We start from the raw sequence: 18,826 nt of genomic DNA, 5'->3' as shown, positions 1-18,826 counted from the left end.
ACCGTCTACTACTACGTCACAACACTTTCATATCTACTACTACACACCGATAAGGGGTGGTAACATCCTCGACATGCGCGCATCTGGAGACATCTTGTGCACTTGGGTGGGTGGAGAACAGCAGTTATGGATTCGGCGCTCTCCATTCTTTCACGAGACGCAGAATGTAGTGGTCTACTTCTGGTCAGTTGCAGATGAAATCGGTGACAGTGCTGCAGGGCGGATTGGTCAGAGACAATGCAAGGAGATCTTTCAAACTCTAACTTTATCCTAAGAACGCGAGAATGCCCTGTGACTCTGATCTGGATAAAGAAAGATCGTAAATTACACACTACACTTGAAGTGCTCGTAATATGTAGATCACTGTCTGGTATACTTCGATGCGTATGTTAGAGGATTAGCAGCGAATGGACGTACTGCACAGTCATCTATTTACATTCGCAATGTTACTCGCAAAGTAGAGGAGGGTCGGTTTAGTGACAATACAGAATCTGGGAAGCATGGTGCCGCGTCATTGGTTCGTGTTGAAATTATGGTAAAATTGCTAAAACTGTTTGCGCTATCGACTATGATGCTTATTATTACAGTACATCGCCGGTAACTTTTCCGTCCCATCCAACCACTGGTACACTGTTGATTACCACATAATGATTGTCTGACATCCCTTGCTTGAGATGGAGGAAAAGTCTTGGTGGAGGGCCAACACCTTCTGGGGATGGCTTGAACCGAAACAGTTATCGCATACATGACTGCAATCAGAGGGATCAGTCGAAATGCAACACAGAGCCATCAGTCATCCCGTTACTGTGGCATATGAGTTTAAATGTAGAGGCTGTCAATCACCTTCCGACAGCAATTTGGAAACTCTCCACAGTGTCGCAAAATTGTTCCAGTTTCCATATGTTGTGACTGTCTTTTATTTCAATCATCCATGTGTGTGTGTGTGTGTGTGTGTGTGTGTGTGTGTGTGTGTGTGTGTGTGTGTGTGAGAGTGAGTGTGTGTTGTGGTAGCAGCAGCAACAACATGATTTATACTGTGTGACGTCTAGTTTTCTGTGAGAAGCAATGGATCAGAATGTGTTAATGTCAGTTTAGAACCTGACTCATACCTCGAAGTCGTGGTGGAAAAAAACAAAATGTATAGTAGTGTACAAAAAGCGTGTTGCAGCAGAAAAAAACAATGTTTCAAACAACGACACAGGGTCACAGCTAGCCTCTCTTGCGACTGATAGTCTGTGGGATACGGTCCTCCCACAGTATGAGTGTTGACACTTAACATTAGTCTGTGCAATGGATTACTAGCTGCATGCTTAATAGGATCACTGCATATGCTCGATGCTGGCACGCATATGGTATTTGTTTTCGATATATCGGAAGAGAGAGATGCAGTAAAAATCTTATCGGGTTCTCTATCGATTGAAGTTAGTGGAGCTTTTATAGTTCGTAAGTTTTCTCTGTTGAATGGTACAGAACAACGATGATAGAATGTAGGGTGTTAGACATGACTGGGCCCTGAGGGGCGCGGATCTGCTTCGGACTGCAGTACCTGTATGATGTTGAGTCTTCCTAATTTTCCCGATAAGAATTATCACCATAACGGTTCATACTGTCTTTTACACTACCTCGTGTTGCAGGAGTAGGCTTCAATTGGCACTGACCTTACACGTTGTACACAGTTGGTGGAGCTATGACAATATGTTCCCATTTCCACTGAATAGTCAAAACACGGTTCTGTCACAGTAACTCAGGACAACCTGTTTCTGCACGGGGTGCTGAAGGTGGTACATACAGCTCTCTCTGACATCAGCTCAGTACCGACTGAGCGACCACAGGCGCAAAGCTGCAGGGATGGCAGTGCAGGGTCTGAGGAGCGGTTCCAAGGTGCATAGGGACTATCTAAAACCACCCTGGAATATTACTGTAGCAGATAGGTTTGGAAAAGATGACTGATTTTGAGATATGAGACTGTCATGAATACTTTTCACCGGTGACTGTAATCATTAAAAGACTTCTCCATAGGATCCAATGCAGGTATGTGGCTGAAAGACTTGATTCCAAATCGTAGACAGCATTTCTACCAGAATGCATAACAGTATATATCTGAAAAGCCTGTGCACATTTCTTATGATCTCAATCAGCACACCATCTACTGTATGCGATCATTCTCAATCACCTATAACCCAGTGGATATATCGCAGAACCTCTGACGTGGCATCTTGACAGAATGTGTTACAAATATTGGAGAAATATCTAGTGGCAGTATGAGGGTGTTGCAAATACCGGCTTCATACCATGTTCCTTACCGAATCACATTCTAAATTCAGTGACTTCATTACGAGTTTACACCGTCGGCAATGTGTAACCGCGCGTTGGTCTGTTAATATACATTCTGGCAGTCGCCGTCTGTATTTAGTGTCGCGGTATTTGTCTGGAAAAACCACTTCATTCAGAGGCAATGCAATACCTCGATTTATAAGGCATGTGTAGTTTTTAACATGGATACCATTAGTGATACTTCTGAGCACCCATAGAACCAAGACCGCTTATAATAGTAACTTGGTCGTTGCAATCGTGTTTTTAACATCTGGCAGCTTGTAAGATGGTTACATTCCTCTTTCTAAGACACAATGGTAGCATTTGCAAGAAAAACTTATGAGACATCTCCACCCATCATTGATTTTCGCTCGGTACTGTTTCGAATCGCCAGAATTCAGTTATTGGTGAATTATTATACTTAGTAGTAGAGGATGCATGATACAGTCGCCTTGAACGTCAGGCTTACAAAGTGTGTGTCTTTGTGTGTGTGTGTGTGTGTGTGTGTGTGTTCCGACATGTGCAAAGAAAATGGATATGTCCTTTCGTAAGAGAAGGTATGGATTTGACGTGGAAAACAGCAAGAGCCGCAAAGGGAATGAAAGATTTTTTTCACTTGGAAAATTATGTCAAGTCATAAGAATGGTAGATATTTCTCCTTCCAGAGTCACAGTCGTCAGGAGGGGGTATTTCTGATACTTCGTTCATTGTTGAATATATATGTAGCCGGTTTCCTAGGATGATTCTGTCTGGGGGTGTGTGGCTTGTGGCAGCGGTGGCCTGTGGGGGGAATGATTCACATTTCCAGCTAATGGCAGGAGCCGTCCAAATGGAAGGGTCGGCTGGGGTACAGGAATGTAGCTGACTTAACCGTGTCACGCTCTAGACGGCTGAACATTGAAATAATACTCAGTATGTGTTGGACAGCCTTCGTGGTCGCATGTGTTCTCAGTGGAATTTCGAGAAGAATCGGTATGGACATGTGTTTGCTCAGGACCATTGTTCCTTCCCATGTAAATTGTCTGGTTGACTATTTCTACACATTTCCTGTCTTTATTTGGTTGAATAACATCGATTGTGGTGTGTGTTGTGTGCACCTAGCAGGTGAAAGACGAGTGGAAGATACGTTTGCTGGTTCTCTAGAGATGAGAAACATCTTAGTTGACTCTGTAAATTATAAGGATTATTTGGAATCTCTTAAATCACCGACATCTGTATTCGCAAGTGGAAACATGAGTTTCCTCTATTTTTTCGAGTTTTCACTTAAAGGTCTTCGCAGACAAGATAAGTTTGTAAGTTACTCAGTGGTTTACAGCATGATCCACCTCGCTGCACCTCGCTAAAGTTTCAGGTTTCTAGAGAAATAATTTCCAGTTTATATCTTCAGAATTATACTGTGCAAGTGATACAACTATGCAAGCGATATTGCTATTCGCTTGATATCGAGAAGTATCGCGAAAATGGCATGAAATCCTAGCAAACCATGTGAAAATACAGATGTTCGTGTAATCCCAGGGTCTATAGACAGGTGTAGAAAGCAAGCAAGCAGGCAGGTCAGGGTCAGAAACAGAAACGCCTTTGTGCCAAAGGGAAATGACCCAGTCTTTGTACAACAGTTCAGAGAGTAACCTCAGTCTGCTGAGGGCGCTCTTGCCATGCATTGGACGAGTGTGTGCGGGGGGCAGGGAGGGGTGGGGGGGAACAGATGACTTGTGATCATTGGCTGCCATGGAAGGCCTACCGAGCTCACAGTAAATATCTAGTGCTGCATGTGCTTATGCTATCTGACTTCATGGTAATTGTATAAATCTCTGGTGGTCGATAACTACACGCAGAATGCAGAAGTGGTGATCTTGTATGGTACAGGATACGAATTGTGAGTTTGGCTCAAATGGTTCAAATGACTCTGAGCACTATGGGACTTAGCATCCGAGGTCATCAGTCCCCTAGAACTTAGAACTAATTAAACCTAACTAACCTAAGGACATCACACACATCCATGCCCGAGGCACGATTCAAACCTGCGACCATAGCAGTCACACGGTTCCAGACTAAAGCGCCTAGAACCGCATGGCCTTTGCAGCCGGCAATTGTGAGTTTACTACATCCATATGGCATGTGGTGATATAGTCGGGTTGGAGATCAGCTTCATGCTGAAATATTCAAGCTTTCCTCGACAATAGCAGAGCAGTGTTATTGAGTGGGAGTTTTTCCATATTTTATGGTCTGTAGACCACCTTGGCAAGGTTTAACTGTCAGTACAATATGCCGATATGTGCAAAATAGTTTTTCCACTTAAAGTCTCGTCTGCAGAAAATGATCGACAGTGCTCCCAAACCAGCAGCAGCAGTTTGGCGGGCTTCGCCGAAAAATTCAAGCTTTGGTCAACGATAGCAGAGCAGTGTAATTAAGGAAGTGCCTTTCCATATTTGACGATCTGTAGAAGACTTTTGCATGGTTTAACTGCCAGTGTGTTGACGCAATCTGTACAAATCAGTTTTGCCGCTAAAAGTCTCATCTGCAGAAAAAAAAGACAGACAGTGTTCCCACAGAGGTGGCAACAGCAGTTTGGCAGATAAATTCAGTGAGAGCCAAGCAGAACGCTCCATTCATTCACAAGACATCTTTTGTGCTGGGACTTAGGAGCCTCTACAGACTGGTTTGAACAAGATGGGGGAAAGGTATCTGTGGAAAGTTCTGAGAGTAATGTGATGTCCTCTTTGTTCAAGTGTTCAAAGACAAGTTGAAGCAGATTGTCCATCTCTGGTGTGATGCTGTCCCTCATCCGCCATTGTGGCATTAGGACATCTCTAGACCAGCAGCTGTAGGACACCGAAAATTCCAGCAATTTTTCTCTTCTGTAGGACAATTCTTGCAATTCTGTTTGCATAATTGAACTGATTTTCCCGTCAGTGCTTAGACAGTTCTCTCTTTCCAAACAACAAGAACGCTTTTATAATTAATGGTGTTTTTGCAAGCATGCACAAACAAGATGAAGGCTTTTAGCCCCGAGAACAAGGGCGAACTATTACCGTTTCTGGGACATGTGTTGAGAGCAGGACGTTACGGTTTTGTGGGAAGGTTAACACATGACGGACAGGCCGTCCCATTAGGTCCACTAGGAAGAATGCATCCCACGTTTTTCTGGGATATTTTCGTAAACAGCTTCTGAGAGCATTGCAAAAGATTTCTACAGCATGTCCAGAGGGAAACTTGGATGTTGTTTACACAGACATGTTACTTCAGTATAACACTGACAATCTTTTAGCTGTGCCTGTGAGAGTGAGTTGCTAGGTGAACATCTCGCTGGATCTGCAGGTACAAAAGCTATGCGTCAGCCACGGTGGTTAGGTAAACATGTTCGCAGCTGGAGGCATCTTGCATGTGGGGCAGGCTGGACCGGCATGTGTGCCTGACACATGCGATCATCATTCCAGTTTGTACATCTGTAGGGAACAGTTCACTGATATGTTGTGCTCGAACTTCTCAATGACAGTCCGAAAGCATTTATAAGTATGCGTCAGCCACGGTGGTTAGGTAAAAACATGTTCGCAGCTGGAGGCATCTTGCATGTGGGGCAGGCTGGACCGGCGTGTGTGCCTAACACATCCGATCATCATTCCAGTTTGTACATCTGTAGGGAACAGTTCACTGATATGTTGTGCTCGAACTTCTCAATGATAGTCCGAAAGCATTTATACATGCAATGAATGTTTGTGCACTGCTTTATTTCGACTGTTTAAGTGTTGTGTGCGTGTTTGCAGAGCGTCAGACATGCATTATTTTGTCAATTTTACGCGAAGTGAACGTGTCTGTTCATCAGTGTACCGCATTATTTTGTGGACACGTCTGTAGGCTGTGCAACACATCATTTCGACAGTTTACAATTACTGAGCGTGTTTGCAAAGCATTTTACATGCATTATTTTGACAATTTACATGTTGTTTGCATGTCTGTACATCAGTGTGCTGCATTATTTCGGTAATTTGCGAGTAGTTTGCAGGTCTTTAGGCTGTGAAATGCATTATTTCGACAGTTTACAATTAGTGGGCGTGTTTGCAGAGCGTTTTACATGCTCCTTTTGAGTATTTACGAGTTGTTTGCGTGTTTGTACATCAGTGTACTGCATTATTTCAGTAATTTACGAGCAGTTTGCAGGTCTATAGGCAATGTATTGTGACTACATCACATCAGGTCATGTGTTTTGTATCACCGTAATAAACAAAACTATGCGAAATCCATCCCTAAATAAACTGTTCCAACTTCCCACTGGAAAAAAATAAAGTGCACTCCTTCCTCTCCAGCAGATGGACACAGAATGAGTCGGCGCAGAAAATCAAACTTCTGAATGGAAAGTGCATGATAACAATGCCCCAATTCATATATTGCCTCTGATGCTAATTTTGTTTGTCATGCAACTTCCCACTTCCCAAATGTATCTCCTAACATGTGACTGTTTCCAAAATTAAAGACGCCACTGACAAGATCCCATTCCGAGAGTAGAGAAAGTACAATATGAAATGCGATGGCGGGGGGGCTGCAGGCCTCTCCAAAAGATGTATTCCAACGCGACATCAAACAGTGAAAGGAATGTCGATTTCCTTGAGACATATGAGTCTCAACTTTATCTTTGATAATGAGGGAAGCTGAAGAAATGAATCAAAAATTGTGCCACAGCTGGGACTTCAACTGGGTCCCCTGCTTATTATGCAGATTTGCTAGTCATCTGCCTAATAAGCAGGATACCAGTGTTCAAGTCTTAACTGTCACACAAATTTTGATTCATTTCTTCTGCTTCTATTGTTACCGGGAAAAAAAGCAGTGGAAGGTAAGATGAAATAATGTGTGAAGGAGTGGGAAGACTGCTTTGAAAAGGAATGGGGCCCACACCCAGTCAGACATGCAATATTCATTATATTTTAGCTTGAATATTTTTTAGACAGACATCATATGTTAAGGGGGTTGTTTGTATATTTATTGCAGACATCTTCCTTCCTGGGCATCCAAATTTCTCTGCTTAATAGTTTCTTTTTAATTATTAACTCTAATAATGCAGTTACAAAGATATTAATTTATACAGTGTAACTTTAGAATAACTATGTATAAGAATCATAATTAACTAAAAAGAACACGAAATGAAAATAAATAATAAACCAAAAATGATAAGTTTCTTCTAATGGGTATTTCTCCTGCTGCTGTTCGGTTTGCAGTTACCTCGCTATTTCTTCAAGTTTTGCCTTGTCTGAGTGGGAGAATGACCTACATTTATAGGCTCCTGTGCATATCATGAAAATATTATCCCTAGATGGACTACTTGTATTCTATAGTATGAGTAACCCTCTGTTAAGTGTGAGGTCCAGGAATCCTCGAACCAGCACAACTCCATGTGGGGTTCATACATAATTTACTTGATTCTACTTTCATAACATTAAATATTAAATATTGTTACTATAGTAAATTATCCAGTAATGAAGCAAAACACAACACTCATTCTGTCACCGTCAGCATTACTGACGGCTGTTCACGCCTTCCCATTATTGAGGGTTTGCAGATAAGTCACTGTCATCAACAGCACTATGATATAACGGTTTTACAACAAGAGTAACCAGTTCAATCACATGTAAAAGACAGGCCACTATAAACTCACATCTCACACCATTATAAATTCACGTCTCACAAATAATGTTGCAAACAAACAGAACAAGAAGTAGGTGTGTCCACTGGAAGATAATAAGGAATTGTATATTTCAAAATTTCACCACTGCCAACGACAATCACATTTCATATCTGTAGCATCTACTGGCGACTATCCAGTTCTTCAGGTTAAACTGCCAAGTCTCATTTGTTCAACAGTAATACTTCCAGCATTTGGCTATAAAATAAACTGTAGTTTATGCATCCCTTCTCTGAGAGCTAAGCTATCTTCATTTAAAACGTTTATTTCCTTTCTAATCGTCAAAACATAGCTCTGTATTTTCTATGTCAGTATGCATGGTACTGGATGTTTTGTTTCAGATGACTTCTACGGTTCTGAGAGAAACCTGGCAGACTGCCACTGCTTGCCAGGATGTATGGAAATAAAGTACACTGCTGAGATATCCCATTCTCAGATATTGTGGCACAAATATTTCGAACAAAAACCAGAAGAAGCAGCTAAATTTGAAAAGTTAGTTAGTTCATTATTGTGGTATATTTTCTTTAGTTACTGATTGTTCATTACTTAGTTATGTAGTTTTGCAAAAAAATTAGTTAATTAATTCCTTGCTCCATATATCATTTAAACGATTTTTGTCAGAGTGATATGGAACATGTCAGCTTACAAGCTATCATTTGTTTGTGTGTGTGTGGATACATTTGCATGACAATAGCCTAAATTTAATAACAGAAGTTAACATTTTTCTTCTATTTTACATATGCTACTAGTTCTTCTATAGAAAAATACACCTGCAGAACAGGTGTAAATGTCCAGAGCAACCAGCAGTGTCTAGGAGAAAGTCTAAAAGAATGTCGTAGGGACATAGTATTCGTTACATACAATGCTCCATCTTACCTCGTTAATAAAAAAAAAGAAAGGAGTTGATCACAGCATTGCTAAGGAACCAATGAAGCACTCACCTGAATGTCTTACACAAAAGCAGCAAACCTTATCAGGATAGACAGATGAGGATTTTAATCGTCCTGAATGGCTTTTCACAAGGCACTTTAGATGTGATATAATTAATTTTTCCTTGAGACATTTGAGTCTCATTCAACTTTATCTTATGCTAATGACAGAAGCTGAAGAAATGAATTAAAATTTATGCCATGGCCAAGACGTGAACCTGAGTGTTGCTTATTAAACAGGTATGCTAGCCATTACACCACAGCTGCAGTGTAGATAACACAACTGCATGGACTATATTAGTCCAATGACCTCCCTAACACAAACTTCAGTTCACATCTTCAGTTTATTTTCACCTTCTTAAATGGTCACTGTTGTCGAGGCTCTCCAGAATTAAATTATCTTAGATCTATAGATCACCTACATCTGGTATACAGCAGGATATGCCCAATATGTCCCATGCTTAGGTACTATTCCAATACTAGAGAGCCTCGGCAATAGTGATGATTTAAGAAGGGGAAAATAACCTGAAGACGTGAATTGGAGTTTGTGTTGGGGAGGTCAGTGGACTAGGGTAGTCCATGCAGCTGTGTAACATATACTGTTGCAGTGGTACAATGGCTAGCACACCTGCCTACAATACAAGGAGACCTTGGTTCAAGTCCTCAGTGTGACACAAATTTTAATTCATTTCCTCATCTTCTGTCATTGTTATAGACAAGTCACTTTGTCAAGGGTGTACTGTGAATATCTCGAATCTGGAAATCCCACTTGTCAATGCCATAGCAGCTGGCATGTGAGAAAACGAAAGAGGTCGTTGTTGACTATTGCGTATTATAACAGCTTATAGACTGGCCATAGACCAGCAATTTTTTCACCAAATCAGTGCTGGACAGCAACCACAACTGATCAGCTATATCATTCATAATGACTGCTTCACTATGCCATCGACCCATTCTTGCAGTTCTGCTTACTGCTCATCACAGAGCAGAAACTAACATGGTTGTAGGAACAGCAGCATTTTATGCAGTAAGTATAGAAAAATGTCACAAGGAATTATGTTTCATGGTACATGTTTGTACACTACAATGGATTAGGTACCAGGATATCAAAAATCAGATGCATCCCATGTGCCAACAGGCTACAGTCGAACATCGACTTCTAGACCCACACACTACCTGATGTAAAAGTACCTGGACACGTCAATGTAATGTGGAACTGACTGCTAAATTTCACAAGATGTGGACCACTGATGTAAAGAGAGGCAGGGAGTATTGTGTTCTCAGTAAATAAAGAGACAACAGCAGAACAGGTCAGTTAGAAGAGCCCAGGGACTTCGAATGTGGACTAGTCACCAATGCAGCTAAGAGCATTTGACCCCAGACTGCACTGTTGCCACATTTCCCCTCCCCCTCATGTAACATTACCAGACTTCCCTCTACCCTTCCCCACCCCTCTGACACAGACCAATCAAGCCATGTATAAGATGGCAGAAAATTCAAAATTGGCAGTAAATTCAAAGCAGCTCAATTTTCCTATGTATAAAATGGGTTGAAATTCAAAAACTGGTGTGAAATTCAAAAAATTGCAATTGTGCTAATTGTAAAATGACAGGAAATTCAAAAATCCAACTGGGTCATTTTCCTATTGTGTATTAAACTGGGGACCTATAAACGACGAAGAAGCTTCATTCCGCCGTAGCCCTCAGTGGTTCACAACCCCACAACAGGCCACAGTAGTCCACCCACCTCACCACAGCCCCACACTGAACCCAGGGTTATTGTGCTGTTTGGCCACTGGTGGATCCCCCCTCCCCAAGGAATGTCTCATATCAGGTGAGTGTAACCCCAAATGTTTGTGTGGTAGAGCAATTATGGTGTATGCGTACGTGGAGACAGTGTTTGTGCAGCAATTACCGACGTAGTGTAACTGAGGCAGAATAAGGGAAACCGCCCCGCATTCGCTGAGGCAGATGGAAAACTGCCTTAGAGACCATCCACAGGCTGACCAGAACACTGGGCCTCGAGACTAATCTACCGGGCAGATTCGTGCCAGGGACTGGCACACCTTCCCACTTGGGAAGCAGAGCGTTAGACTACGCGGCTAATCAGGCAGGCCATTGTCAGATTAGTGCAATGAAGGACCCAAGAATACAGGCCAAGCCTGCATAGCTGTCAGATTTCCTCACTCCTGTGATGTAAGAATCTAAGATTGTGGACCCTCAGATATGAGTCCAGGCTGCATGGCTGGCAGATTTCACAGGCCAGACTCCAATATTATAGACTCGAGGATATGAGCCCAGCGTGCATGTTTGGCAGATTTCAACGGCTGTATGATGCAAGACTCCAGTATGACAGACTCGAGGATATGGGCCCAGCACGCATGGTTGTCAGATTGCATGTGTGTTCTAAGTTTAAAATCCTGTCTGGGCAGCAAATTCAAAAATGTGCAAGACCCAATTAAAAATGGTAGTAAATAAAAATAATTCACTTGTTCTAAGTTTAAATTTACAAGAAATTCAAAAATCCGTTTACCTTAAGTTCAAAATTGTGAATAGCCCACTGGTTGACAGAACTAGAGCACCTACTTTAGTTTTAAAGGCATACAGTTGACTGTTGCAGCCTGTATGATTGACAACCACTCAGCACTATTGTATGTATGGTAGGCTAGGAACAAGAGAGGTATGCAGTTGAATTTTTATTTAAACAGATTGGCTCCCATGTTACACCATGTCATGCCGCATAGAGCTGACAGCCACATGTGAGCCTTCAACACGTTGTGACATGTCTTGCCAGAGAGAGCCAGTGCGCGTGACTGCTGGCCCCTTGGCATCACTACTGCTGCTGCAAGATGCATCTGTTCACGACAACTGCACTATTCAGTTCAAAGCCAACACTGCTTGGCTCCTCACTATGCACTGCTTGACATCACACAGATCTGTGTACTTAGGCAACAGGTCAGAGCCTGCTTTTGCTGATGTGTCGATACGTGCAGTTTGGAATTCAAGTAGACATCTGCTGTATGTTACAGGTAGTACAGCCTTGCCACAGCCAGTTACATGATTTCTCACTTAGCCATGCTCTAATTTTAGGACTGTAAGGTGTCTTATTGTGCTGCATGACGTTATGAGCCACATGTTGGATCTCTACAGCTACCGCACACTTTTACTATCGCGACTGCAGCATGTGGTCCATGCTTCTGTCTCCATCCGTATTCACTAAGTAAAATACCTTCGTGATTTATATCTCTGGCATGTTGGGGCATGGAGGACATTCCTACGTAGGACACCATTTAATAGGAGTTTACAAAGATGCATTCCTACAGCCTTAATCACTCATCGATTTTGGACGCTGGACAGCAGCTTACTATTTCGGTAGACATCCAAGCTGAGCACTAAGACACAAGCCAATATCACTGTACTTGCTGTGCCAGACACAGCATTGTGCATAGAAGGTATAGTAATACTCCCTAAAGGAATGCATGAAACTACTTTTAAGTCTTAACTCTCCTCTTTGTTAAGAACAACCAGTTATTTGCTAGAAACTCTCCAGTCCAGTCACAAATATAGTTTAACTTTTTGTATTTTGCTCATATGGCGACAACGTGGAACCTTTCCGAATATGGTAACAACCTAGACATATACCTATTGCCTGCTAGGTCTCGTTGATGAACAGAAAAAGCTCATTTCTACATGATCATCATTTATGGAATGCGTGATTATATTCTGTTTCCAGAAAGGTCGTAATTTATGTTCCAAAATTGTATATCCAACTGACGTTAGCAATGTAGACTTCCAGCTGTTTCTATTTCCAGGAAGGTCATAAGACATGTTCTTAAACTGCACAGTCAACTGACATTTGCGGTATAGATCATTATTAGCTGTGTGTATCAAATTGAAGACAGTTCTTGTAGCTTGTAATAAGTCATAATAACTCTTTAATAGCATATTAGTATTCTGCATAAATAAAGTGGGGATTCTGTGTGACAATCCTTTCCTAAGTTTTCAGGAGTTATATAGGATCAAGTGTTTACAATATTTCTGTCATATTCTGGTTTGGTACTTGTGATTTTTTTTTTTTAAGTCATTCAGATAAGCTGCATAGTAATATTGAAAATTCAAATAATTGCTCAGCAGTGAAATTTGTTTCTTGGAAAGAAAACAGATAGCAGAACAGGAGGAACTGAAGTGCACTAATATGACAGCTCTGCAGTGAAAGTTCTTAGAAGGAACTTGGAAGAAGTTGTCACTTACATGTAAATTAGAAAGGAGCCACACAAATCTATTCAATGGCATTCTTTGGGCAAAGTATTCATCCCGCAATGCTGGGAAAGATGAACAGTAATCCATAAAACTAGGTTGTGCTTTTACATCCATAAGTAAATTAATACGTAAAAACACTTTCATCTCATCTGTATTTGTAGGGTGGGGGTTGATGCCACCACTCCTTTGCATAGCATACTGCTTACTGCTCTGTGATGAGCAGTAAGCAGAACTGCAAGAATGGGTCGATGGCATAGTGAAGCATATAAATTCATCTGATACACTATTTCAGCCAATGTCTGATTTGTAAAAAGTTCAAGGAAAAAGTCAGCTGGGGAAGAAAGATTATCGAAATTGGGCGAAGGCCCAGTTTCCTCCACAAAATTTACATGATCATAATCACCGATCTCACGTGTTTGGTTCTGTAAAGTCTTGGCTGGAAGAAAGAAGTTCACTGATATCAGCTGGAGCTTTAAAAACTTCTTTCTCAGCTCCTAAAGAAGGTAGGAGCGTGGGGGCTTCCTGACGAAGGGCCTGAGTAATGCCCTCCTCTTCAGATTCTGACAGTTCTGACAAATCGCTTGGAATATCCTCAAAAAGTAGGTTTTAGACAGTATCCTCATCTAATTCCACCAAGGAGTATCTTTTATCCACCTAAATAGAGGTAAATTTAATAGAAGGAAACATTCCACATGGGAAAAATTATATATAAAAACAAAACAAAGATGAGGTGACTTACCGAACGAAAGCGCTGGTAGGTCGATAGACACACAAACAAACACAAACATACATACAAAATTCAAGCTTTCGCAACAAACTGTTGCCTCATCAGGAAAGAGGGAAGGAGGGGGGAAGACGAAAGGAAGTGGGTTTTAAGGCAGAGGGTAAGGAGTCATTCCAATCCCGGGAGCGGAAAGACTTACCTTAGGGTATGTCTGCTTGTGTCTGTATGCGTGGATGGATATGTGCATGTGTGCGAGTGTATACCTGTCCTTTTTTCCCCCTAAGGTAAGTCTTTCCGCTCCCGGGATTGGAATGACTCCTTACCCTCTCCCTTAAAACCCACTTCCTTTCGTCTTCCCCCCTCCTTCCCTCTTTCTTGATGAGGCAACAGTTTGTTGCAAAAGCTTGAATTTTGTGTGTATGTTTGTGTTTGTTTGTGTGTCTATCGACCTGCCAGCGCTTTCGTTCGGTAAGTCACCTCATCTTTGTTTTTATATATAAATAGAGGTAAAAGTTAAATAACTTACTGTATATGAGAACAGAAGTTTTGTATGGTAAAGATATCATATTAGCATAGTGGTTTCACAGCGAAACCACCAACATTTGTGCTTCTCATTGTTTCAATTAATGTGCTATATTCAAACATTAGACATATTTTCAATCTAGAACATATGTCGTAGCATATATAAAAATTTTACTTGCTTTGAATGAAGTACAGCATCTGAATAACACAAAACAACGTGTATAAATCTCAATATGTCGCACTTGCATGGAAAACACATGCTGGATGCCAGTTCCAGATCGCTGCGTTGCTCTCTCAAGATTTGTTGAGTTAGTTCATCAAAAATTCGCTAGAGTGCACCACAAACAAGGCTGAGACAGTGGTTTCACAGTGAGTCACCTAAGCCGCAAAGGGATACAATGCAGCAAAAAGTGGTTTTGCAGTGAAACCACTATGACACAAAGGGTTAAAGAGAATTGGAGCATTGTAAAAGACAGTTCAGGTGTAGCAGATATTTTTAATAACTACTTTTTAAAAACAGGCAGGAAAACTGGTGCAAATAGTTCTCAGGAGAAAACAAAATGGGCATACTACAGAAGAATAGAGTTAAAAATTTACCTAAAATCTCTATCTGAAATAAAGGAGATTATCATAAATCTAAAAAATAGAAGTTCACATGGAGTGAATAACATTTCCAACAAGACACTAAAAGTTGTGGCACCTATAATAAGTAATGTTCTTAATAACTTATGAAATGCAACATCAACTCAGGGTGTTTTCCCAGAAATACATCTTTTTCTAAAGTTTTGAGGAGGTAATGTACTCTAGGGTTTGTTGCCCACCAGTGTAGTAATGGCATACTTAGCCAATCACAGCTTTGGAAAAAATCTTTAAATGATAAATCTCACCAACTAGGATCTTCTGTGACTTACTGAAGGGATTTGACTGTGTCAATCACAATATTCTAATAGAGAAATTAAGTTTCTATGGAATATATAGTTCAGGAAATGCCTGGTTTAGTTCTAATTTAAGAAACAGAATGCCAAAAGTTACCTTAAGCTATCCAATACTACAAAGAGGAATGCCATGTCATCTGCATGGGGAGTAATTACAGCGGGAGTCCCACAGGGTTTGAACATTTGCCCACTACTATTCTAGCTTCACGTTAATGATCTGCCATTTTATTTGAATCAGGAGGCAGAATTAGTCTGCATCCAGACGATACAACCATTGTTGTGAAGCCAAGCAAAGAGGCATCAACGGAGAAAATAGTAAATGTTTTTGTGAAAGTTACTGAAAGGTTTTGCAGAAATGGACTTGCTTCAAACTTTAAAAAATGTAGCTCATTCAGTTTTGTACAGTCAGAAATATCCCAACTCCTATTAACGTAGTATACCATCCCACCTCTTATTAACGTAGTACACCAATAAACACTAATAAACTGGTCAAATACTGTAAGTGCTTAGATGCACATGTTGATGAAAACTTAAATTGGAAAAACCATATAGTAGACTAGCTAAAGCATTTAGGTTCAGCTGCTTTTGCCTCACAATAAGTGCCAACTTTGGGAATACAGAAGTCAGTAAATTAATATATGTTGCACATTTTGATTCATTGATGTCTTATAATTATGAGGTAATATTCTGGGGTAACTTGTGATGTGGAAAAAAGTATTCATTACACAAAATAAAGTAATTAGACTTATGTGTGGATTTCACATACATACATCTTGCAGGCATCTCTTTAAGCAGCTGGGAATATCAATCACAGCCTCACAGTACACTGATTCACTTATGAAATTTCTGATCCACAATGCATCTTGGTTTGAGAGTGACAAAGTTATTCATGAGAATAATACTAGAAGGGAGAATGAACTGCATTACCCTTCAATGAATCTAACTTTGGTAAAGAAACAAGTAAAATATGCAGCTATAAAACCCTTTGACAATCTACCAATGGGAACAAAATAGCAATGAAAATAATCAAAGATTAGATTTTATTATCTATCTGTGGAATAAAAGTCTTCCAGATGGCAGAAGTGTTTTCAAGTGTAGATGTTTCTCCTCAAAATTCCCTTCTATCCATAGATAAATTCTTGAGTAGAGATAATTAGTCATTAAAAAAAATCTGTTGGCTGTTTGATTCAGGGGAGTGGACCAAACTAAAAAAAGAAATCTATAAATGCTCACAATGTAGCAATAAAAATATAATTTTTTTGTTGCATGTAAGTGTCTTATGTTTGTTCTGTTGGCACGTTCCACATCATGATGTTTATCATGAATTCAATGTATGGAACAACTTACTAACAACATAAACTTGTCAGAGGTGTGTGTGTCTGTGAGCCATCCAAACTCCCTTATCAATGCCACCTTACCTTGCTACACAATGAAATTACACCAGTAGTTTGATGCTGCAGCAGTCTACAATCAAAAGAGGAGTTTGAGGCCTAGAAAACCTGCTCTACTAAATCAAGATTTTTATGGTTTTGCAACAAAAAGGGGAAAACCATGACTTAGGTAAGTCAATCAGAAATGACACTCAGCAAAAGATCTACATCTACATCTACATTGATACTCCGCAAGCCACCCAACGGTGTGTGGCGGAGGGCACTTTACGTGCCACTGTCATTACCTCCCTTTCCTGTTCCAGTCGCGTATGGTTCGCGGGAAGAACGACTGTCTGAAAGCCTCCGTGCGCGCTCTAATCTCTCTAATTTTACATTCGTGATCTCCTCGGGAGGTATAAGTAGGGGGAAGCAATATATTCGATACCTCATCCAGAAACGCACCCTCTCGAAACCTGGCGAGCAAGCTGCACCGCGATGCAGAGCGCCTCTCTTGCAGAGTCTGCCACTTGAGTTTATTAAACATCTCGGTAACGCTATCACGGTTACCAAATAACCCTGTGACGAAACGCGCCGCTCTTCTTTGGATCTTCTCTATCTCCTCCGTCAGACCGATCTGGTATGGATCCCACACTGATGAGCAATACTCAAGTATAGGTCGAACGAGTGTTTTGTAAGCCACCTCCTTTGTTGATGGACTACATTTTCTAAGCACTCTCCCAATGAATCTCAACCTGGTACCCGCCTTACCAACAATTAATTTTATATGATCATTCCACTTCAAATTGTTCCGCACGCATACTCCCAGATATTTTACAGAAGTAACTGCTACCAGTGTTTGTTCCGCTATCATATAATCATACAATAAAGGATCCTTCTTTCTATGTATTCGCAATACATTACATTTGTCTATGTTAAGGGTCAGTTGCCACTCCCTGCACCAAGTGCCTATCCGCTGCAGATCTTCCTGCATTTCGCTACAATTTTCTAATGCTGCAACTTCTCTGTATACTACAGCATCATCCGCAAAAAGCCGCATGGAACTTCCGACACTATCTACTAGGTCATTTATATATATTGTGAAAAGCAATGGTCCCATAACATTCCCCTGTGGCACGCCAGAGGTTACTTTAACGTCTGTAGACGTCTCTCCATTGATAACAACATGCTGTGTTCTGTTTGCTAAAAACTCTTCAATCCAGCCACACAGCTGGTCTGATATTCCGTAGGCTCTTACTTTGTTTATCAGGCGACAGTGCGGAACTGTATCGAACGCCTTCCGGAAGTCAAGAAAAATAGCATCTACCTGGGAGCCTGTATCTAATATTTTCTGGGTCTCATGAACAAATAAAGTGAGTTGGGTCTCACACGATCGCTGTTGCTGGAATCCATGTTGATTCCTACATAGTAGATTCTGGGTTTCCAGAAATGACATGATACGTGAGCAAAATACATGTTCTAAAATTCTACAAGAGATTGACATCAGAGATATAGGTCTATAGTTTTGCGCATCTGCTCGACGACCCTTCTTGAAGACTGGGAGTACCTGTGCTATTATTATCTAATGAGCGTGTGCAAAAACTCACCCATCTTGAAACCTAGCAACTCACTTCCTCAAAAAGTCAATACTAAATGTGACAAACTGTGTATTATCCATCAAAATATAAGGGGGCTAAGAAGTAAACTAGAACTGTTGACAATGAATATTAGTGACAGTAATACTATTGATAATGCCGATATCCATTGTTTTACCGAACACCATGTAAAGGAGGGTATCAATATGCTGAATCTAGATGGCTATTATATTGCCTCTCACTTTTGTAGAAACAGTGTGCAGAAGGGTGGTGTAATTATATACGTAAAAAAGAATATAATGTATAGATCTCTAGAGCTCACAAAATACTGCTTTGATCAGCATTTTGAAGCTTGTGGTATAGAAATTAGCACCAAGACCCTGTCACTCATTGTAGTAATAGTGTATAGGGCCCCATCAGGGAAGCAATGTATGTTCTTTAAGCAACTCGAATCTCTTCTATCCCATATATATTCTAAAAATAAAAATACTGCAGTCTTAGGAGACTT

At 40.8% G+C, this 18,826-nt stretch overlaps 1 protein-coding gene across 1 annotated transcript in view; it reads left to right on the top strand.

Moving 5' to 3' along the window:
- LOC124798546 (pickpocket protein 28-like) overlaps window positions 1–18,826 on the top strand; it is a 276,442-nt gene that overhangs the window by 223,824 nt on the left and 33,792 nt on the right. The window contains exon 9 of the mRNA XM_047261997.1: window positions 8,329–8,479. Coding sequence (XP_047117953.1) covers window positions 8,329–8,479 — 151 coding nt within the window. The remainder of the gene's footprint in view (window positions 1–8,328; window positions 8,480–18,826) is intronic.

The sequence above is a fragment of the Schistocerca piceifrons genome, chromosome 5 (genome assembly GCF_021461385.2).
Source record: "Schistocerca piceifrons isolate TAMUIC-IGC-003096 chromosome 5, iqSchPice1.1, whole genome shotgun sequence".
Taxonomy (NCBI): domain Eukaryota; kingdom Metazoa; phylum Arthropoda; class Insecta; order Orthoptera; family Acrididae; genus Schistocerca; species Schistocerca piceifrons.
Note: the sequence above shows the minus strand (reverse complement) of the source record. Positions and strands in the feature narration are given on the sequence as shown.